Source organism: Entelurus aequoreus, linkage group LG03, assembly GCF_033978785.1.
Source record: "Entelurus aequoreus isolate RoL-2023_Sb linkage group LG03, RoL_Eaeq_v1.1, whole genome shotgun sequence".
Lineage (NCBI taxonomy): Eukaryota > Metazoa > Chordata > Actinopteri > Syngnathiformes > Syngnathidae > Entelurus > Entelurus aequoreus.
Genome location: NC_084733.1, coordinates 53374277 through 53398987, shown reverse-complemented (window position 1 = coordinate 53398987; position 24711 = coordinate 53374277). Strand labels below are relative to the sequence as shown.

The 24711-nt window shown below is 38.3% G+C and overlaps 1 protein-coding gene across 2 annotated transcripts in view; it reads right to left on the bottom strand.

Annotated features, from left to right (window-relative positions):
* The window catches only part of LOC133646606 (formin-like), a 164052-nt gene that overhangs the window by 90656 nt on the left and 48685 nt on the right, over positions 1 to 24711 (bottom strand). For both annotated transcript variants that reach the window (XM_062042146.1, XM_062042148.1), the window contains 2 exons: positions 21164 to 21305; positions 536 to 623 (listed from right to left, as the gene is read on the bottom strand). In XM_062042146.1, coding sequence (XP_061898130.1) covers positions 536 to 623; positions 21164 to 21305 — 230 coding nt within the window. The remainder of the gene's footprint in view (positions 1 to 535; positions 624 to 21163; positions 21306 to 24711) is intronic.

Sequence of the window (24711 nt, the reverse complement as noted above, 5' to 3'; positions counted from 1 at the left end):
GTCAACGCAATCCCAGGAGAGGACTGTTTCCGGGCCCATCTAACGTGAAGTCCTGAACGCAGTATGTTATGTGTTTACATGCACGTCGAGTTTGCGGTCCAACGGTGCAATTTTTCAAATGAGGCAGACGGCCTTTTAATTATAAACAGTGCAGAAAGGATTTTAGCTAAACGGGGACGTCTGCTTCCATGCCAGTGGTGCTGTCTCACTTCTTGACAAATCGAGGCATTTTCTTTCCCATCATGGAAACTGGAAAAATCATCCACATTCCACTTGAAAGGGAAACAAATACTAAAATGGCTCTCTAGTTACAAATTAGAAGCTGTCAAAAATGTAGGAAATTACTTTCCGATGGCGAGCTCCCTAAAAATACTTCATCTGCATTTCATCAAGAGCCCTTCCCAATTTATTGGCAGATGGAAACACTGTAAAGTCAGTTTATTGATTTAGAACACGGCATCTAAATATGAGCCCCTTGCTTGAGAGGTATTAAAAATGTCTGTAGACATGCTGATACCAGGAAATGTTAATTCACCTTGCTGAATGTCCTTCATTTCCAGATGCAGGCTTGATATGAGGATGCCGACAGCTTGTGAACGTTTCCCATCCAGCAGCTTGATTATCTGGAGAGAAAAAAAATAAATTCCTTTGTATTATTAAGCTGAAAGAAATCTCAGGCTTACATTTTTGTGGTCATATTTCTTCAAATTTCTAGGATTATGACACTTTATTAGTATTGAATAACAAATCGTAAATCATAAAAATAGTTTTTGGTTAGCGATTTGGTGGTCTTAACAATTTACCACTATTTGGTGGATTGAAATCATACCAGTAACAAGATAAAAACAAAAACGATGGGCAATCATACAACATACACAGCCTCAACACACTTGGCACCTGCTTCTCATGTTGGGTAAACACTGCTGTGGGATGGCATTTCACTCCACAACCAGGACTCGATGAAAGTCATCCAAAGTGAATGTCTATGTTTTCTACTCCCATACATTAGAGGTAGTCTCTGTTAAACACCAATCTGGAAATTAGTTACTGAATGTCCCAGGCCTTAGAAATTTACTCAGCTCCCTGGACTTTTCCATCGATCTGAGCATTGGTCCATCCAGTTGAGTATTTTATGCTGCCAAGGAGAAACCACCAGCTGTAGTCACTTGCAATTACTAATCAGAATAGGGCTTGGCGACCTTGTCATTCTGGAACCAACCACTTATTAAAATATTTACACTGCCAATGTTTTCTTTCTTCATTGCTACTGATAACACCTCAGTACATCACATTTTTGGGCTCAGTTGTGCTGCTCATCCAACAAATGCATGTTCCATACAAATGGGGAACCCTCCATTTATTTATATTGTATATATTGTGTTTTGAATCAAACAAGTTTTAAAGGTATACCTTGTGTTTATGCAGTATAAGATATTCAAATAATACAGTATAGCACTGCTAATTGCTAGTTGGCAACTAACCGCCTGGCACTCATTGCTATTTGGCATCTAGTGCCGCTATTTGCTAATCGCTAGCTATCTGAAATGCTAAATTAAATATAATAATATACTGTAATTCTTCATGTTTTCATTTTAAACTTGCAAGTAAGAGTGAGTAGGGTGGTCATGCCACTGCCAACCACACTACAATGTGTTGTATCAATTTTACAGTAATGTGTATTTAAAGACATATACATGTAAGGAGAAATTGTCGGATGAATATAAAAAAAGTTCTGTCAAATTTTTATCTTTTAATTATATTAATCACACTTTTGAATTTGGATTACTCAAGATTAATCACAGGTTAATACTTCAATCAATTAATTATTTTTTTTCATACGGAAATACAACACAAAGTGCTATACAGACTTACAAACAATACCCCGATGACATACATCCCCATCATCAATCTCACACACACGCACAGGAACACACACACACACACACACACACACACACACACGCACACGTACACGCACACACACAAACACGCACACGTAAAATAGTAAGAACCACGAGTAGGAATAAAGGATAAAATACAAATAAAAAACATATTATGAAGATTACAAAAAAAAATATATATATATATATATGCATATATACACATAGTAAATATATGATAAATAAATTGAACTTAAATACAACGCTCTCTGCAGCACTGAGGTCCTCCGGGAAGCTGTTCCATTGACGGTAGCTATAAACGTGGAAAGATGCCAACTTTTGAGGAATGGATCCTTAGACACACAGGGAGCATGCGCAGAGATCTTAAAGCTGGTATAATGTGGGCCCGCCTTCTGGTCATCGTCATGCAGCTGAATTTAGGAGTTATTGTAAATGGGCAATAACATTTTTAGGAAGACCAGAAAGCAGGGCATTACAGTATGACTCGTAATAAAAGCATGCATTAGCGTCTCCGTGTTGCCCTGAGAGACTATTGGTCGAACTCTAGCTATATTCCTAAAATGATAGAAAACTATTTTTGTTATTTTTGTTACTTGCTTGTGTATTTCAAATTAACTGAAAAAATACGACCCCCCCTGCCGCACCTCTGCGGATCTCCTAGGGATCGTGGACCCACTGCTGAATACCTCAGCTGGAAAGCCAAAGGTTTTTCCAGAGTAATCAATAACTAACAAGCATGGGTGGAAAGAATGAATATATTTTCACTCGGTGGGAGTGGAGAATGACAGATAATGCATAAGAGAGAGCACCCAAGTTTGAAACAAGCAGACATTGTCTACCACAATTACCATGACCCATCACTGTCACACAAACAGCTGGGAACATACGCACACACATGCATATACAGTATGCATGGAAATCCATTGTCAAAATTACGTCAACTTCAACCAGAGAAAACACTTCCTCTATTTCACCAAAGAACACATGGGAGATATCATCAAAAATATCAAGGGGCAGTGGAAGTACAAAGGCATTAGTGGCACCATAAAAGGACAGTCTAGAAGAGCAAGGCAACAAGAAGCAGGGCTTTTATAACAAACTATAAATTCACAGGATTTTTATTTGTGCCTACACATGGTCACAATTACTTATGAGAGAATTAGCCGTAAAGCCAGAGAGAGTTTTGGCAAGGTAAGGCTCCGCTCTAAAAGTTAATGTGTCAGGCTTCTTCATTAGGTATTATGGTGTTGTTGACTACTGGGTTGTCCAATGGGAGCTGGCGAGCACAAGCCTTAGAAGTGGGTATTGCATTACAGGGCGTTAGTGGGTGCCATGCTGCTTCCAGCTCTATTACCTGGATCATTGCGGATCTCCGACTTTGTGGACATGGGACGGCTGAGTACCAGGCTTCCCTCACACCTCTAATTAACCAGATTGGACGGGCCACACTTAAAGCAGCCCAGGAGCCGTTGCCTCTTACAGTGGCTGCAGAAACTTGCCAATTAGCCCAAACAAGTTAAGTTAATGAGATGAGACAAGTGATGCTGGATGTTTGGTCTCATGCGAAAAACCTTGGCTAATCGCGATGCTGATGCTGAGACAGGTAAACATCAATAGCAAACGGCTCCCTCCTGTGGGATAGAGAAGAAGTGTTTATCTTGCAGAGGTAAATCCAAAGAGTTAAAGTTAAAGTTAAAGAACCAATGATTGTCACACACACACTAGGTGTGGTGAAATTTGTCCTCTGCATTTGACCCATCCCCTTGGGGAGCAGTGGGCAGCAGCGGCGCCGCGCCCGGGAATCATTTTGGTGATTTAACCCCCAATTCCAACCCTTGATGCTGAGTGCCAAGCAGGGAGGTAATGGGTCCCATTTTTATAGTCTTTGGACAATAGAGATCATTCAAACAAGCTATTAAAGCCAACTCTGCCAATGTTTTGTCAGCTGTCAAATCAATGGGTGGCTGCTCACCCACTGGTCAGCCAATTTCTCTTATTTACCAATTGTGTTCCCTTAGGAATATAACTGTCCCTGTTTTAATGACCTTCCCCTATTCTCCTGAGAACCAGCATCCTCTGCAGTGGACATTTGTTTTTGGTATTACATTAGTCAGTTACAGATTTCAGAAAAAATAGGTCTACTTTGCAAAACACAAATGTCCACTGCAGAGGATGCTGGTTCACAGGAGGATATACAGCGCAGACTTGAGGGAGCCTGGAATCACTGCCAAAGGTACGTCAACAAAGTATTGAGCATAAGCTCTGAATAGTTATGTTCAAGTTGGCACATTACAAAATGTAGAAAAGGGAAGTGATGTAAAATGTACTGTAAAAAATCTTGCATACAAAAAGCAAGTTTTATTCAAGTTATCACAACGAATGTAGATAATATTTAGGGACAAATGATCTTTAAAGAGTCTTTATTTGAGTCATTTGGCCTGTGATTGACTGGCAACTAGGATAAGCAGTATGGAGTGCTGTATGTAAAAGTTCAGTCACAATTTTTCAGCAGATATAGCTCTCACATTTAAGACACTGTTCTCACATTTAGCTAATTTTAATCACATTTAAGTTCAAATTAAATGTTCACTCTACATATTATACCTAAATGTTAAATCTAAACCTAAATCTTAAATCTAAATCTTAAATCTAAATGTTATTTCTAAACCTAAATCATATATCAAAGGCTTGAATCTAAATCTTAATCCAAAAAATGTTGAATCTAAACCTAATTGTTAAATATAAATATAAATGTAAAATCTAAATGTAAATGTTAAATTTCAAACTAAATATGAAATATAAATATACACTACCGTTCAAAAGTTTGGGGTCACATTGAAATGTCCTTATTTTTGAAGGAAAAGCACTGTACTTTTCAATGAAGATAACTTTAAACTAGTCTTAACTTTAAAGAAATACACTCTATACATTGCTAATGTGGTAAATGACTATTCTAGCTGCAAATGTCTGGTTTTTGGTGCAATATCTACATAGGTGTATAGAGGCCCATTTCCAGCAACTATTACTCCAGTGTTCTAATGGTACAATGTGTTTGCTCATTGGCTCAGAAGGCTAATTGATGATTAGAAAACCCTTGTGCAATCATGTTCACACATCTGAAAACAGTTTAGCTCGTTACAGAAGCTACAAAACTGACCTTCCTTTGAGCAGATTGAGTTTCTGGAGCATCACATTTGTGGGGTCAATTAAACGCTCAAAATGGCCAGAAAAAGAGAACTTTCATCTGAAACTCGACAGTCTATTCTTGTTCTTAGAAATGAAGGCTATTCCACAAAATTGTTTGGGTGATCCCAAACTTTTGAACGGTAGTGTACATGTAAAATGTAAATCTAAATCTTAAATTTAAATGTTAACGTTAAATCTAAATTTTAAAACTAAATCTAAATGTTAAGTTTGAACCTGAATGTTAAATCTAATTATTAAGGTTAAATCTAAATGCTATATCTAAATTTAAATCTTAAATCTAAATCCTAAATCTAAAATCTAAATCTTAAATACAAATCTTAAATCTTGAATCTAAATCTTAAATCTAAATTTTAAATATAAATATGAGCGCTTAAATGTAAAATGTAAATCTAAATCTAAATGTGAGCGCTAAATCGCTAAATCCCAAATGTAAAGATGAACATTTATAGAATGTCAATTTTACACCAGTCCAAGACTTCTCAGCCGCAAAGCCGCGACCACATCTCTGCCTCTCAGTACACGACACTCCTACATCTTTTCATACTGCGGAAGAAGGAAACATGTTAGCTCCAAATGTGTGAGTGTGCATTGTGTATGCATTGTGTGTTGCACTCAAACAGCTGATTGCTTTCCACGTTTGACAATGAATGGAATTGATTCTTACATTGAGGTATATGCAGTCTGCATGAATACACCTATTTCTATTTCTAAGTGTCTTTCATCACTTCGCTGTGCTACTTCATGAATGTGTCACATTCATTTCCTGCAAACAACGCGATCACTTAATTGTGAGCTAAATTGTAAAAACACAACGATAAGGTGGCCATTTGCCTTCCGCCCAAGTGCAGTACACCATGCAGTACACTTTATGCAGTACACCATGCAACACACTCACATGTTTGGAGCTAACATTTTTTTTAAAAATAGGCAACTTTATTGGCATTATTTGTCAATCATCTGTCATGTTTTTTTCTTCAGCAGCAAGAAAGATGTAGGAGTATTGTGCACTGAGAAGCAGATATGTGGGCTTGGCTTTGCGGCTAAAAAAGCCTCGGATTGGTGGAAAATTGGCATTCTATAAATATTTATTTTTACACTTGGCGAGAGATGTAACGCTCACATTTAGATTTAAGATTTAGATTTATATTAAACATTTACGTCTAGATTTAACATTTAGCATTCACATTTAGATTTAAGATTACCGTTTAAGATTTAGGATAGATTTAAGATTTAGATGTAACATTTAGGTTTAGATTTAACATTTAGTGCTCACATTTATATTTAGGATTTAGATTTACAATTTAGGTTTAGATTTAACATTTAGATTTAGATTCAGCATTTAGTTTTAGATTTAACATTTAGATTTAAGATTTAGGTTTGGTTAGGTTAGGTTTAGATTTACGTTTATATTCAGATTTAAGATTTAAGATTTAACATTTAGATATAATATTTGGAGTCAACATTAAATATAAACTCAAATGTGATGAAAATTAGCTAAATGAGAGAAAAGTGTGTTAAATGTGACAGAAGTGAGTTAAATGTGAGAAAAGTGAGCTAAATGTGATAAATATATCTGCTAGAAAAGTGTGACTGAACTTTTACATTCGCTACCCCATAAAGCAGTGGACAAATAATACATGAATGATGAGTGAAATGTGCCCAAACTTTTTGCTTCCAAGGGCCAAAGTGAAAATGTGCTAATGGGCCGCAGATGAGGAGTTTAGCCCCATACCGCCATATATAAGATAGTAGAGATCATGTGTTGAATAGATGGCAACTAGTTAGCCTTGTGGACATGCCATCAATCGTTGTGAGCTTGAAAGAGGTCAGCATGAATATGTATTACATCTGGGAAACAACTCTTAGGCGGGCCAAATTTAATGTGTGCCTGTGATTACCAGAAACGTTCAGTTTCTATGGTGTTGATTTAAGCAATGGCAAACAGGAACAGACTAATCTAAACGCCAAATTGAAAGATAACTTCCCGGGCAGAGGTAAAGTGTGAGAAGACGCGGGTGGTTGGTGTTATTTACTGTAGGTTACATTTCAGTTTGCACGTCTGAACAGTTCAGTGGTGATTATATGCCCATCTTTCTGTTATCACCCAGGCAGCAATAATAACCACCATGATAAACTCAACAAACCTGAGTCCCACCCACTCAAAAATGTTTTCGATAAACGTGTCATGATGGCACATAACTCATTCTCATGAAGCAGTAAAAGCTGTGTGCGCAGTCTGTGTAAGCGGAGCCGTAATCCATAAAGTTGAAACAAGTTTGATTTATATGTGTGGAGGAAATTGCTGTTTTGTCTGCCTTTCTCCGACACCACTCAATCAAGACCGCAGTGACATGCAAAGCGTCTGCTCAGCTCCCCATCCTTTCCCAATCGCAGACGTACACAGTGCGTGGAGCGAAGCCACATGCCTGCAATTACACCACGATCCAGTTCATTCCATGTCTGCCTGTGTCGTCTTCTCTGCTTTGGTATGCTAATCAGCACAGAGAGAAGGGCTACAGAGTAAACAAGAGCTTTGAATGTTGTGTGGCACACATGACAAGCATTAACTCACGCATGTAGGCATCATCCCCATGCCCCCCCAACTTGTGGTGTGTGGACTTGTTGGAGATCGGGGAAGTGGATCATATGCATAATGTAGGAATAATACATTCCATTCCCTCCCAATCATCTCCTCTTCACTTCATTGGGGGGTTAGCATGATCTGGCAACACTTACGGAGCAAGTGCTTAATGCCTGAAGACATGGCACCGTCACGCACATTTATGTACAACCACACACATTGGTACACAAATAAAGACTATACAGTACCTCAAAGGACTATATTGTAGAAATGAAAGGTCTATATACTTTACAATACAGCTAATAGTATAAGTTTATTGTCTAATGACAATGACTCAACACATAGCCATTATTGTCTAAATCAGTGTTTTTCAACCACTGTTGACCACGACACTAGTGTGCTGTGAGATATTGTCTGGTGTGCCGTGGGAAATGATATGCAACTTTACCTAATTGGTCCAAAAAATATTTTTTGCAAATCAATAATTATAATAATGTACCGTTGTCTAGTGCTTGTACTGTGTAGAGCTTGGCAGGGTAACCATGTAATACTCCATATCAGTAGGTGGCAGCAGGTAGTTCATTGCTTTGTAGAAGTGGGAACGCGTCAAGGATGGTTTGTCGTGATCCCAATATGCAGAGTACAGCGGGAGACAGCGTGCAGGTAAAAAGGTATGTAATGCTTAAACCTAAAATTAACAAAAGGCAAGTCCCGCTAGGAAAAGGCACTGAAGCATAGGGATGGCTATGCAAAACAAAAGAAAAAACTGAACTGGCTACAAAGTAAAGAAAAACAGAATCCTGGACGACAGCAAAAACTTACAGCGTGTGGAGCAGACACGGCGTCCATGACATGACAATTAACAATGTCCCCACAAAGAAGGATAGCATATGCACAACTTAAATAGTCTTGATTGCCAAAACAAAGCAGGTTCGGGCAATAGCACTCAAAGGAAGGCGTGAAGCTGCTGCAAGAGAATACCAACAAAACAGGAAGGGTCACCAAAATAACAGCGCAAGACAGAAACTAAAGCACTACACACAGGAAACAACAACAAACAAAGATCACTTTTTCCTACAATAAAGCATGGTGGTGGTAGCGTCACTATCTGGTGTTTCATGAATGCTGATAAGGAGGTCTTTTAATTAAGACTAGGGCACACCATGAACATTAGTCAACAAACTATCGTTGTAAGGAAGGCAAGACTGTTAGCTAAACCCTGCACAGGTGAGCGCCCTAATCACTAACCAAGAGCAGGTAAAGTTGCTGAGAATGAGGGCAGACAGGAAGTTGAATGAAAAATAAGCGGGCTGAACTAGAAATAGTACCAGAAACACAGGAACACGAAACATAAATCCAACCTGTCACGAGCGATCATGACACAGCATTTTCTGTGACATTCTTTAATTTACCAGGGAAAGATCAATAGAGAAATAGCTACTCATTAACAATGATGACCTGGCAAGAACGTGATTATGACACAACACAACTAATAAGACAAGATGAACCTGTCAAAAACAACATACCGTATTTTTTGGACTATAAGGCGCACTTAAATTTTTTTTCCCCCTCAAAACTCAACAGGGCGCCTTATAACCTGGTGCGCCTAATGTACGGAATAATTCTGGTTTTGCTTACCGACATCGCAGCAATTTTATTTGGTACCTGGCGTAATGATAAGTGTGACCAGTAGATGGCAGTCAAACATGAGAGATACGTGTGGACTGCAATAAGATGGAAATATGACTCAAGTAAACAACACCAACATTTTATATGTTCCATTGAAAATATAGAACATTACACACGGCGCTCAAAAATCTGTTTTAGTACGACTTTGGTAAGCTATGAAGTCGCACCGCTTGGTGGATTGTCGGCGCATTAAACATACAAATATTATTATGGTGTGTGTATAAGGTAAGACATATCTGGCGTTTTTTTGCAATATTATGCAAAAGCAACTTTTCTTACCTTCTGGTACCTGCTGATCTGTATTTTTGATGTGGATAAATCCTGAAAAATTAAGCTTCTTCTTTTTCTCTATCTTCTTGTTATGGGACATTCATCCTTTGCTGTTGCCATTTCTAATATAAAGTAGTGTAAAGTTCTTACTTGTATCTGTCAGTAAACTCGCCATGAAAGCGCTAAAACATACCGGTGTAGTGAGTTTACATTATTCACCCAAGGAACTTTAGTTATTAGAGAGTTCCGGTCGGACGTTTTTTCACGAGACACATTTCCGGACTTGTTGTTTCCGGATGAGAAGATGCTGCTCCGTTATTGATTGAAGTAAAGTCTGAATGTCATTAAAACAGTTAGCTCCATCTTTTGACACTTCTTCGACTCCCGTCCTTGCATGCTACACGGCTACAACAAAGATGACGGGGAGAAGACGCTGTAGAAGGTGAGCCACGTAAATAAGACCGCCCACAAAACGGAGCATCCGGAAGCGACTGTCAGAAAGCGGCTTAAAGATGATCTGTAAAACATAATCTATGCAACATTTTGACCAAAGAACCACCATTACATATTAAGTAGACCACAAGGAAGTGTTTTCCATTTAGAAAAAATAAATAAAAATATGACTCCTTTAATGCGTCCTATAATCCGGTGCGCCTAATATTTGAATAAAGATCGAACATAGACCATTCATAGGCAGTGCGCCTTACATTGCGGTGCACCCTATGGTCCGGAAAATACGGTAAATAATTACTAGTACAAATGGAGATAGAAACCAGAAGGGGAATTCTGAAACAAAGCCTGATATCTCCCTAGGGAAACTGGGCTACATATCAGTAATTACACTTATTACACCTCCAAGATGACAAGTGCTTTGCTCAGGAAGGGGAAGGTGATGGGAGTGGCCAAGTTTGTCACCACACCTGAGCCTAATGAAGCACTTGTGTGACACCAATGATGTCATCATGGAGGAGTGAAAATGATTCTTCTTCAGTTACAATCTGTGCAGCTCTGGTGAATTCCATGGCCAACAATGGCGCTGCTGTTGTGGCTGCTGGTTGCAGGAGCTCTGTGCTCTTGTGTACCTACATTTTGTGTTGTTGATGTTTCGCTCTTGTTTTCATGTGCTTTTTGCCTTTTTTGTTCCCGTGACCCCAAGAGGAACACGCGGTAGAAAATGGATGGATGGATAGGTTCAGGCCCTTTCGGGACTGCGTTACAACAAGTCGCACTTGAGAGAGTTCTGCTGTGCTTTTTGAGAACTCTTGGATCCACCTTGGGGGAGTTTTGGCCATTGCCATATTTTCACCGGAGACCAGCTGTTGAAGATGCGGAGGAAGACTGCGGCGCTCGCCTTGACCTCCGAGACAAGCTTCACAGAGCCCTGGGTGAATGAGCAAGTATCGGACATGGACACAACAGACGTGAGTATGATGGTGGAAGCCGGTGATTGAACGGCCAGTCTCCCAACCGAGCCACACCAACTTGTGGAGTAAGGGCCTCATGTTGAGCAACTCAAACATACCGTTGAAACAACATGTGTTTTGACGACGTTTAATCAATGTTGGGTTCCGACGTTGATTTGACTATTTAATTTTGGTAATTTCCCAACCAAAATTCTACAACACAAATACAATGTTGAAACAACATGTTTTTTGATGACATGTATTCAATGTCAGGTTGTGACATTGATTTGATCATTGAAATGTGCTCATTTCCCAACAAACAACGTGGATCCAACATTGCACATCAACGTTGTCTCAATTTACAAATACAACTATTTCGCAACGTTGTTTCAAAGTCAGTGTTAAAGTACATTTATGTATAATCAACGGTGTGTCTTGTGCCTGCTGGGCTGGGTAATGCATAGTAGTGCATTACCCAAACTTTTGCCAAAGAGGGCCGTATACAGATAAATTGTGGGGGTCACTATGATACATTTTGTACATTAAAGATACTAAAACCAACTTAATATCGGCCAATCAATATATCCTCAACTGTATCTGATTAAAACCTCCACATCTTAGGTTTGTGTTATAGGTGACAAACAAATTAGTGATGTATGTAATCTAACTGCCTTAAAATATTTACTTTATTATTTTTCTTATTAGTCTTTACTAATATAATTCCATAAATGTTCATCATGACAGGACGCACGGCAACTATCAAAGATCAAATACAGTATACGACATATTTTCAAGTGCCGTTTTGGGGGGGGAGGAATTTGGGCTGGTTCCATTTGTTCTTTGTGTTTTTTGTGTATTTTTTTAAATCTGGGATGTGTTTATTTTGTCTTTAGATATGTCGGCGGTCAATAACAAATGAGCTGCGGGGCGCAAATGAACCCCAGGCAGCACTTTAGACACCCCTGCCATACACGTACCAACATGGTATGTGGGATCATTTCAACAACAAACAGGAAGTAGAGCCAAATGGAAAAGGAGAAGAGGGGTCGGCTTGTTTATGATTGTCTTTGTTTCCCCTGATATATGTGTGCTTTTAACATGAATAATTAATAACAGCGTTTTATTTCAAATAAATCTGTTTGATTGATTTTGTTTATGTGTCCTACTACTTGTCGTGCTCCACCTCTTCTGCGCGAAAATGCTGCAGCATTCGGTAAAAATAGAAGCCTGGCGTATTTACTGCTGAGAACTCCGCAGCGCTGGAGATGACGGGACAGCGCAGACATGCAACGTAGTGAAGCTGCTGCAAGTTGATTAATAAATAGAGTGGATACGTAGCCGTAATGCAGCTGCAGCGCAGCTGCAACGCAAGCCCACTCGGTGGAATTTAGTAGTCAGCTGTTGTTATTTAATATTTATGACTTACTCTTTTTAGGATAACCTTGTTTCGATATGAATTTTGGGGCAGCACGGTGGAACAGGGGTTGGTGCGTGTGCCTCAAAATATGCTGGGTTCGATCCCCGGACTCTGGGTCTTTCTGTGTGGAGTTTGCATGTTCTCCTTGTGACTGTGTGGGTTCCCTCCGGGTACACTGGCTTCCTCCCACCTCCAAAGACATGCACCTGGGGATAGGTTGATTGGCAATACTAAATTGGCCCTAGTGTGTGAATGTGAGTGTGAATGTTGTCTGTCTATCTGTGTTGGCCCTGTGACTTGTCCAGGGTGTACCGTGACTTGCACCCGAGTGCAGTTGGGATAGGTTCCAGCACCCCTCGCGACCCTGAGAGGGACAAGCGGTAGAAAATGGATGGATGGATATGAATTGTTTTGTTCTTTCTTCCATAATGTTCAATGTGGGAGTTTGTCATATCAACCAGTGAATAGTGGCCACCTGTGTAAAACGGCCATTTCTGCTGTTTCCCTTGTGTGGTATAGACAAGTTTGGATGGGTTCCAAAGTTTTATTGACGCGCTTGACAAAGAAGATGGTTTAAGTAAGACTTTCTTGAAACAAATTCAATGGAATAATGAATTGTTGTGTAATGTAGAGTGGTATGGAGTAAAACAAATCGATATGGCAAATAATAAAGCTGTAAACCAAAAATACAGCATTCCAAACCTGGCCTCACATCTGTTTCCTCACTTGACACAGGTGAATGCATGTCCTTTAATACATCCTGTTACGTATTCAGATAGCCACACCAATGTGACTAGTGCCTACTCCAACCCGGCAGACATACAATACTCCTAAAAACCCTAACTCTGTCTCCTACAGTATAAATACACTTAAGATGGAATACATATAAGTCTGTACTTTTAATTTATTGCATGGTTATGATATCTATCTGCTATGGTAAGTGTATCCTGACAGTAAGGCAAACTATTGCAGAAGCAGCATTTAAAGCAGGGATGTCAAACTCATTTTAGCTCAGGGGCCGCATGGAGGAAAATCTATTCCCACGTGGGCCGAACGGGTATAATCATGGCATAATAACTTAAAAATACAACCACGACAACTTCAGATGGTTTTCTTTGTTTTACTTTGACCCAAAATAGAACAAACACATTCTGAAAATGTACATGATGCAAATAATCCTCTTGACAAAACACTTCAAGTTAGTTGGTGCAGTTTCAAAAACCCCATGAAGAACACAATCAATTTAGACTTAATCTCAGTGTATCTACAAAGCAATTAAACTTTAAATCACAGCCCCTCTCGGATTGAACAAAAAAATAAAAAATAACATAAATAAAAACTCTTCTATGTATCATCTACCTCATTTGTCATTTCCACTGTTCACTTTCTTTAAATTTGCACAGAAGACAATCATTTTCACAGAACTATATCAATGTGCAGTGTCTCATGCAGCATTATAAGTGGGGTTGACAATTGTTTATTTTACTCCTGTTTCTTTTATCGTGTACCTCTTGCTTAATATATTTGCTCGCACTGGTATGAACTATTCGCTTGCCTAACATAATTGTTATTTTAACATCCAGTGGACATATTTTGAAAAACAGTTTCTTTAATTTAAAACAGCAGCTCAATTTTACACTTATAGCAAAGTCATCTCGCGAGCCGGATTGAATCTGTTTGCGGGCCTGATCCGGCCCGTGGGCCCCATGTTTGACATCCCTGATTTAAATTCAGTCGTATCAAATAAAGCATATTTAGAAATGTGAGCCACTATGCTGTAGTAAGAGCCCTATAAATGGAGCTGAAAATTGAGCATTGTGGAACGTGTTAAAGTTGATGTGATATTTTTTTTCTAGTGTTGCAAAAATATGTCCCAGCAAAGTTTCCATGAGTGGGGTCAGACATCTTCCAAGATGATGTCAGCACAGAAAGGAGACAGTTGGAAGCGTTTGTGTCTGCTTGCGGCTGTCTGACTGGGATCAAATGCGTTTGCCACCCTAGAGTGACCAGACTGAATGGGACGATTTGAGGATGGAGACCAAAGACAGAAAGCACGCACACACACACACACACACACACACACACACACACACACACACACACACACACACACACACACACACACACACACACACACACACACACACACACACACACACACACACACACACACACACACACACACACACACACACACACACACACACACACACACACACACACACACACACACACACACACACACACACACACACACACACACACACACGCTGGCCCTGTGGACCCGTGTGGAGCCTTGACAAATTGATCAGAATCGGGGATGTGTATGGATTCAGAGAGGATAGTCTGTACGGACGCCACAGTAAGGACCACAAGGCAGCCAACATGCTGACGAGGTGCTGGCTGCAGCAGATTTGCAGAATTGCAACATTTGCCAAGGTGTTTAAAGCATCAGGTGGTTACTGTAGTGGTGAAGGGTGAATGGTTGAACAGTTGCACCCCTGCACAACTCAGTATTTGACTCAAATAGTTTGTAATTCAAAAATCAGCGCTTTTAATAGCAGTGTCCCGATCCAATATTAATATCCGATACTGGTTTGATAAAAGCAAAAAAAAAGTATCGGATGATATCGGTTTCCATGAACAATCTCCAATATAAGCTTCGATAGAAGCAGTACTTCAACGTGCTTATTTGTGCAAACTCAACAGCCAGTTAACACCTAAATGTCCTCCAATAAGCACACAAGGTTGGTCTTTTCTTGTATTTGTATGAGGTTGTTTAAAAATGTAAACATGGAAAACTAGGAGCAACTAGGAGCAAGCAACTACTGTATACTACAGCAAAGCCCACAATAGCACACAAGCAAGACGTAGGAAATAAGTGTCATTAATTTAACAATATTGCAGTCTAAAACATGACATTTGTCAATATGAACAAGTATCAAATAATTATAGTTGCATATTACTTACAGACAAAAACTCTCCAAGGCAGAAGTGTCTTGGAAAATATCCAGTAACGAACGTGTTTACATCATTCAATTTATTGCATCATGCCTGTAATTTCATGAATTATTGTGACCACTAGATGTCTCCAAAAACAAATTACCACTCCATTTCAAGCATAAGTCTGTCGTAAGGTGAATGTTTTATTCGCTGAGTAATTTGCCTTGTTTGAGGTTTTTTCGAACAATCCACATTCCAAAAATAATAAAAATATTTATAATTTGTGTTAATATTGTATTGGACTGATATCAAAGCTCCAATATTGGTATGGCAACGGAAGTGAAAGATTTGTATCGGGACATTGCTACCCTCAGCCCACATCTCAGGTCGTATCACTCGTAGCATACTACCAAGTCATGACCTGGAAATCCCAAAGTCAAACACCAAATGCCTCAACAGGCGCTTTCTCCACTCTGCTAGTACAATATGGAACAGCCTTCCCCCTGTGGTTGTTGGAGACATTACATCAAGCAGTATTCATGCCTTTAAGAAGAGGCTGAACAAACACCTCCTCAGTTTGTGACTGTAATCCTTTAAAGCTCAAGGACTTTTAATCATCAAACATATAGTTCATATATACCTCTGAGTAGATGCACATCAGTGATAGGTTCTTTGAATGTATCTTCTTAAACCTGTATCTGCAGGAGCGTGATAAAAAAAACAACAATAAAAAAACCCACCCCCCACTTTCAAAGTCCCACCGAACCTCATTTTCATGATCTAGTCAGGTTTTTTCTTGCCCCATGTGCTCATTTGTGTGCTGAGTTGCATCTGTGTCTTTCCCTCACCCTTGTTTCCTACACTCAGCTCTCTTCTTCTTCTTGCGTCAAGTTTGGGTGTATCGAGTTGTCTAATTAGTTTGTGTATTTAGTTTTCAGTTGGCTGTCTAGTCTTTGTCCGACCGTCAAAATGTTTTATGCATTCTAATTTGTAATATACAGCAAGTACGAGGTAGCTAACAATGAGGCAATGGAAGTCATCTATTGGGCCCATAAAGCCCTCTAAATCACACCCCAAAACCGGCAACAATACTCCATTTACATGTTGTGACCTGCTTATTAACCAAGTATCAGCGACATTGTTATTAAAAGAGTTAACACTAAGGAACTAATTTTGGCAACACATTAATCACAGAGTTAACAAGCGTATGCAGCTATTGACATATTGACAGCTATTGATATGTAGCTATAAACTGAGAAGTTGGTCAACTTTGACATTCAACCCTGAGATCTCGAGAAAGACCTGAAAAGACACTAGTTTGTGCCTACTTTTATTTTTTACCTGTGTGAAAAGTTCCCCTTAAAAGGGGGAACTGCACTTTTTTGGGAATTTTGGGAACTTTATTCACTTTATGTGAGACAAAAATGCACATGTCTTTCCTTTCCTATGCGTTCTAAATAGTAACAATATGCGAGCAAGATGCGGCTCACAATGCAGGTAGTGGGAATACGATCTAAATTCATCCAAAAACTTCTAACATATATGCATGCTGTAAGAATGTAATGTGGTATCAGGCATATTCATAATAACATGTAATAGTTACGTATTTTGGTCATTTTAAGTATTACTGAAACTTCTTTCCCACGCTTACATATTTCGCATTTAGCATGGCAGTATACGCTAATGTTGCTATATGCACTCTGTGAAATCAATGTCAACAACAATACAGGTGAATCTAAAAAAAATTAGAACGTGAAGTCTGCAAAGATTTGTTTATTCCAGCAATTAGATTTACAAGGTGAAACTAATATATGACATAGAATCATACATGCGACTTAAGATATTTCAAGCTTTTTTTTTTATATAGCTTTGGTGATAATGGCTTACAGCTTATGAATACCTCAAATTTTTGAATGGCCTTTTCCTGAAAATCCTCTCCAGACTCCAGTCATCTTTGCAGCGTGTGTGCCATTATCTTCCACACTATGTTCTTACAGCTAACTTTCTATTAATGTGCTTGGGTACAGCACTTTGAGAACATCCAACTTTTTCTGCAAATACCTTTTGAGGCTTTCCCTCCCTGTGGAGGTTACCAATTATGGGTTTGTGCATGACAGCAGTCTTCCCCTTGATTGTGAATTCTACTAAGCCAGACTGAGAGACCATTTAAAGGCTCATGAACCCTTCACAGATGTTTGGATTAATTAATTTATAAGCGTGCAACACTTTGTGAGTCTACAGTATTGAACCTTTTCACAATATTACAATTTTCTGAGATTTGAAATTTTGGGTTTATAAAAACTAGAAGCCATGATCATCAAGATTCCAACAACTACAGGCTTGACATTTCTCACTTTGCAAGTCATGAGTTTATTTAGTTTATTAGTTTCACATTTGAAGTCGAATTGCTGACATTAATTAACTTTATCACAATAATAAACATTTTTGAGTTTCACCTGTATAGCGTTATGAAGCAATAGTGCTAAAAATAAGAACATAAATCAGCCTCCCACAATGTCCACTTTCACTGGGATGCAGACTGATGGGATGGTTGTATCTTTCAAAACTTCAGCTGGTAAATTGAGAATAATCCTCAACCCTCAGATGAAAAATGCTTCCTGGCGATGATGCATTTGTTTTATACGTCATTCCATTGGTTGAGAGTCATATAGTATCAAGTTGGTAGCGTGTGGATTTTAAAAGTTGAACAACTCGGCTTGGTGCCACAACCTTCTACTATACAAGTGAGATGCATGATTTATAACCTAGCATTACCTTTTACAAACTTAAAGTTAATACAGCAGCTACAGACGGTGCTCAAGTTCCTTCTTCTCCTTGATTTTACGGCGGGTTACAACCAGCGGAATTAGCAGCTAAAGCTAGCGAGTAGCTGGGTACCCTCAAGCGGTCGGAAGAGCAAGGCGATATGTCATGATGCCAGAAAAGTAGTTTCTCTTAGCGCTTACACAAATATTGTTGCTATAGCTTGGTTAATATGCAGGTTACTGCATTTTTGGATGTTTTTAGAGTACTTTATAGGCAGAGGAGATGAATACCATTATTTGTATTGCTCGCCACCTCGTACTTGCAGTTTTTCAATATTTCAAATGCACATTAAAGAGAAATACATGTGTCTCACATAAGGATTGGGGATGATGGGCATAATTCCAAAAAAACTAAAATTCTTCCTCAAGGCTCCGACAATGTCCGACAGGGGCAAACACACAGCAACTTCTAAACACAGAAATGTTTCAAAACCAAAAACACACAAACATATAAAAAGACATTCAACAGGAAAATGTTGCATATTGAAAATGCTACAACCGCATGAACTTACCGCATGATCAATAACTAATGCAAAAGAGGTCTGGTGCTCCTGGTAGTTAACCTGACTTCCCCTTTGTTTCGTGAACTTGCATTTGTTTTAATGCATGTGTTTTTGGCCTGTGCAGCATTTTCCTGTTGCATTTGTTTAACAGTGTTTGTGTGTTTTTGGTTTGGGATCACTCACACCTCAGGGATTAATAAAGTATTTTGGATTTGGATTTTGAGTATTTGGACGTTGCTGCGCGTTTGCCCTTGTCAGTCATTGTAGGTTAAACTATAAAATCTTAAAATAGTAATTAGTAATTATTACAATAACCGGTAATTAATATTAATGCTATTGTTCTCTACTTTTTTCTATTTTGATTTGAAATAAAAAAAAGCACCACTTTCGATTTAGTATTTATAGTCTAGCACAGGCCTGGGCAATTATTTTGACTCAGGGGCCACATTTAGAGAAAAAAATGTGTCTGGGGGCCGATCTATTTATGTATATATATATATATATATATATATATATATATATATATATATATACGCACCCACACACACACATATATATAAACTGTGACAATCTGCTGTACAATATGTGTGTGTTTGGGTCCTAATTTTAGGAACACTAATACAAAAACTCACAATAATGTCGGATTGAATGCTAAAAACGTTATGACAGACCGCCCTAGGAAACGGAATGGAATTTTAAATTTTCTACTGAATGACACACCCAAAATGTACATGAATATAAAGAATGTGGGATTTACGATATTAACTATGAACGATAAAACACTGAATATTGACAACATATGAACGTCACTCCTCTTTTACTTCTCACACCCCCTCTCCATCCACGATGGCGAAATATGAATGTGAAGGGTAAAAAAACCCACCTACAATCTGATATAATATCACTTTTCTTGTAGAACTTTGTTGTAAAAATCTCCTTCCGCGTCTGTCCCTGACACCCGCATTTCAGGCCACTCTAGAAACACTCTGTGGAAACGCTCCCCACCCACACTGCTTGGTGCCTCGTCTGAGCTGGTGTGACTTAGATTACCATAGTAACTAATTAAATTACCATAGTAACTAATTTGATTACCATAGTAACTAATTTGATTACCATAGTAACTAGTATATCATGCAAAAGCGCAGATTACAACCATTGAAATACTTTGTATAGTTCAAGACTCCCGGTCATTAGAAAACATCACTGCACATCATAATGGCAGCTACACTTTACATCTTAAAGAGATAAAAAAATTATTTGGGAATGTCCAGCGGGCCAGATTGAAAAGCTCAACGGGCCGCATGTGGCGCCCGGGCTTTAAATTGCCCAGGTCTGGTCTAGCACGATGAATAAAAAAACCTATACATTTGAGTTGTAACAATTAAATGTCTGGAGGAGGGCCATTTCCTTTTGTGACATACACTACCGTTCAAAAGTTTGGGGTCACCCAAACAATTTTGTGGAATGGCCTTCATTTCTAAGAACAAGAATAGACTGTCGAGTTTCAGATGACAGTTCTCTTTTTAAGATTAAAGATTAAAGATTAAAGTACCAATGATTGTCACACACACACTAGATGTGGTGAAATTTGTCCTCCGCATTTGACCCATCCCCTTGGGGAGCAGTGGGCAGCAGCGGCGTCGCGCCCGGGAATAATTTTTGGTGATTTAACCCCCAACTCCAACCCTTGATGCTGAGTGCCAAGCAGGGAGGTAATGGGTCCCATTTTTATAGTCTTTGGTATGACTCGGCTGGGATTTGAACTCCAACCTACCGATCTCAGGGCGGACACTCTAACCACTAGGCCACTGAGATGGCTTTTCTGGCCATTTTGAGCGTGTAATTGACCCCACAAATGTGATGCTCCAGAAACTCAATCTGCTCAAAGGAAGGTCAGTTTTGTAGCTTCTGTAACGAGCTAAACTGTTTTCAGATGTGTGAACATGATTGCACAAGGGTTTTATAATCATCAATTAACCTTCTGAGCCAATGAGCAAACACATTGTACCATTAGAACACTGGAGTGATAGTTTCTGGAAATGGGCCTCTATACACCTATGTAGATATTGCAGCAAAAACCAGACATTTGCAGCTAGAATAGTCATTTGCCACATTAGCAATGTATACAGTGTATTTCTTTAAAGTTAAGACTAGTTTAAAGTTATCTTCATTGAAAAGTACAGTGCTTTTCCTTCAAAAATAAGGACATTTCAATGTGACCCCAAACTTTTGAACGGTAGTGTATGTTGGATTGTGTCTATCTTTAACTAATAACAAGGGTCTAGTTAAAGCAATTCAACATAAGTGAGCATGCAAATAACCCCCTCAGCCTGCTGCAGTGAAACAGATGCATACTGTAAGTGTGACATTTCAAGGAATACATGCGACAGCTAAAACGTAAAAGTAGTCTGGAAAGTCATCTACCTTTTTTGTTTTGACTTTCTTCTCATATGTGTCTGACAAAGGTTTCTTCATTGCCTTGAGCGTGGCTTTGGAGAAAAGAGCTTCAAACTCATTAGTATCGATGATGTCAGGCTCCTCCAGACAGCCCCACAATGTGTTGTTGCTGGAGAAAAAAAAACATTGTTGTGTAAGTTTGTGATGCTTTTTGACAAAACAACAGTTACTACAACTTGGAGAGTTAAAACCAAAAACACAAAGAGTCTCTTTTAGAGAGCTTAAACATGTTGTTTGTTTAAGTCTTTAAGAATCAACCCACTCTTTTCATTTTCACTGTCACGAAACCAGGCTGGATTCTGTCCGATAGAAAAAAAGCACTGTTTATGCGCCAGGTGATAAAAATACCAAACATTGATACAAGCTTGTTTGCGTCTTTAAGGAATGAATTCAGAAGTTGCTGAGTAACATGGGTAATAAAAACAAACAGCAGTAGAAACAAGAACAAGAGCTGTTTAAAGTCAAGAGGATGTTTAAAACTCTGCTGTTACCAACACATCAATCGTCTGCTCTCCCTCCTAAACTCTGGCAATCAAGTCAAGAGACCAAGCTATAAGATACTAAAATATTGCTGAATACTGCAAACTGGTGTAGACCCTTCCGGTCTGATGTTTACACTCTGCGTTCCATGTTATTGTTTAACTGGAAAAAAGAGCTGACAAAATATGAGCTAAAACTTAGATTTATGAAAAAATACTAAAAACTAGTGAAATGGTCTGTCCATGCAGCTAGTTAATTTTACTTGATAAGACGTCCTAAAATAAGATTGGTACATCTAGAAATTAGCAGGACTTTTAAACTAGAAATAAGTATCTGTAGGATGTTGCAGAATATTTAAAGGGGAACTACACTTTGTTTTCTTTTTTGCCTATCGTTTACAATCATTATGAGAGACAAGAACACACATATCTTTTTTTTTTTAAACGATTTTAAAGATGATAATAAACGCTTGGAAGTTGTGGCTATTGGGAGTCACCGTTGTAGCTTACAAAGCCCTCTAAAACAACTTCAAAACCCTCAATCAACGTTTGTATACACACTGCAAGTTTATATATAATGTAGTAACAGACACGTTCATAACAATAAGTAATATGTTCAATATTTACTGTATTTGATAATTTTAATGAATGCTGGGACTAGCTTCTTCCGAGCATTGATTTCCGTTTCCATAGCAACGCACATCTGACTTCCAGCAACAACTGTGTCTTACTTCCGGATACAAAACGCTTGTGTGTGTTCTAATCATGGCAGACTTGGTAACAAACCACAAAGGCAACTATTTTTGGACAAATGAGGATTCACCACCTTATCTTTTTGAACCTGAATGAACGGAGGATGCAATGCTGCTTCTAGAAGCAAGCACAAAGAAGAGTGTGAAATGTTGGAGCAGACAGAAGCCAACAGAGTGAGGTGACAGCGACACAAAGCTGCAAATGTGGAATTTGGAGGCACGCTATTTCGACATAAATGGCTTGCTTACCCCAAATAAACCAAAAAAATGTCCCAGACAGCTGGACCAAAGAAACAACTGTCCATCGAGTGAGTCACACTTTAAATATTATTCATGATACATGCAGCACGTCGTGTGTATCATGACAGATAGCGAACACTGTCTGGCTAGCTGTGTACAAAGAAAACAGGAAATGTGGACTAATACTTTACATATACTGTAAAATCATTGTTCATGTTTTTCAGTCAGTACGGCTTGGTGTCTTATCGCCTTGTGTTGTGTATTACAAACTCAAACGCGTTTTGTGCTGACGTAGAAGCTAGCTTATCTCTTGCCGTAGCTAACTTTTACGGCTAATACCTAAGCACGCCGATGTGTTACTACGATAGAAAAATAGTTTGTTAGTGTTCGCTCTTACAATAACAATGTCGCTACAGTTTGGTTATTATACAGGTTACGGAATGTAAATGAAGTATTCTTGACGGTTTTTGAATGCATTTTTAAAGTGATTTAGCGGAAGAATTGATTGCTCCCATTAGCTGCATTGCTAGTTACCTACAACAAGCCGTTTTTTACATGTTAAAATGCACAAAAAAAATGCCTTTGTCTTCTTGTCTCTAATAATGATTGTCAACAATAGGCAACATTCCAAAAAATGCAGTTCCCTTTTTAACAAGATTTTCTATGTGGGGAAAAACAAAATACTGTATGTTATTTGAAAAGCTATTTTCTCAGTTTTAACATTTTTAACTAGGATAGAAAAAACAAAATTCCTGCTCGAAATAAGATTATGATGTAAAGTCAATGACTATAAGTAAAAAGCTCTTAAAACTAGGGACATTACTAGAAAAAATATTTTAAATCTTTAATTTGCAATGTATATGATTGTATTACTACACTTCTACAACATCAGCAATACATTTAATTAAATAATAATAACATAAATATGCCATTATGCATAAACACTTACAACGCCATAAGATGACAGTATGTGATTACTTTGTAAACATCTTTTATGTTCTTCACGGTAGTAGTAATAGTAGTTTTACTTTATCGTATTTTTATTTTCTGTTTACAATGGTACGTCAGAAAAGAATGTTACAATTTTGAATTGCTTGTACTGTACAGTTAAGAAAGGGTGTAATACGGTGACAAAATCTCAGATGGAAATTCATTTGATTTAATATCAACAGCAGTCCAAAAACTTAAATTATTTTTTGAGAAAATGGGTTGAACATTTTGACTGGTAGAGAGTTGGTAAGATAACCTCAACCGCAACCTCAACATATTGTCTGGAATTAAACAACAATGCTATTCTTGCTACGAATGAAAAAAAAACTAACAAAAAAAATATAAGGTATAAAAAGTATAAACTATTGTCCAAAATTAAAACAAATTAATTGAATAATTGAGAGTTACCTTTGTATGACGATGTTTATCTTTTTTGATTTATAAAAGTTGTTACAATGTAGGATACTCGTGGTAAACAATACCAATGCATCAATTCATACAGTCAATGCATTTGGGCGTGAGCTTGCACATAGTTTTGGATGCCTCTACCGCTATGTTTTGCAAACTTTTTTTAAACAGTGGATACAAAGTGACATAACAGTAAGATGGACGTACTTATGTGGACAATAAGTACAAACCCCAAAACCAGTGAAGTTGGCACGTTGTGTAATTCGTTAATAAAAACAGAATACAATGATTTGCACATCTTTTTCACCTTATATTCAATTGAATAGACTGTAAAGACAAGATATTTAATGTTCGAACTGAGAATGTTTTATTTCTTTTTGCAAATAATCATTAACTTAGAATTTAATGGGAGCAACACATTGCAAAAAAGTTGGCACAGGGGCATTTTTACCACTGTGTTAAATAGCCTTTCCTTTTAACAGCACTCAGTAAACGTTTGGTAACTGAGGAGACCAATTTTTGAAGCTTTTCCGGTGGAATTCTTTCCCATTTTTGCTTGATGTACAGCTTAAGTTGTTCAACAGTCCGGGGTCTTCGTTGTGGTATTTTTGCCTTCATAATGTGCCACACATTTTCAATGGGAGAC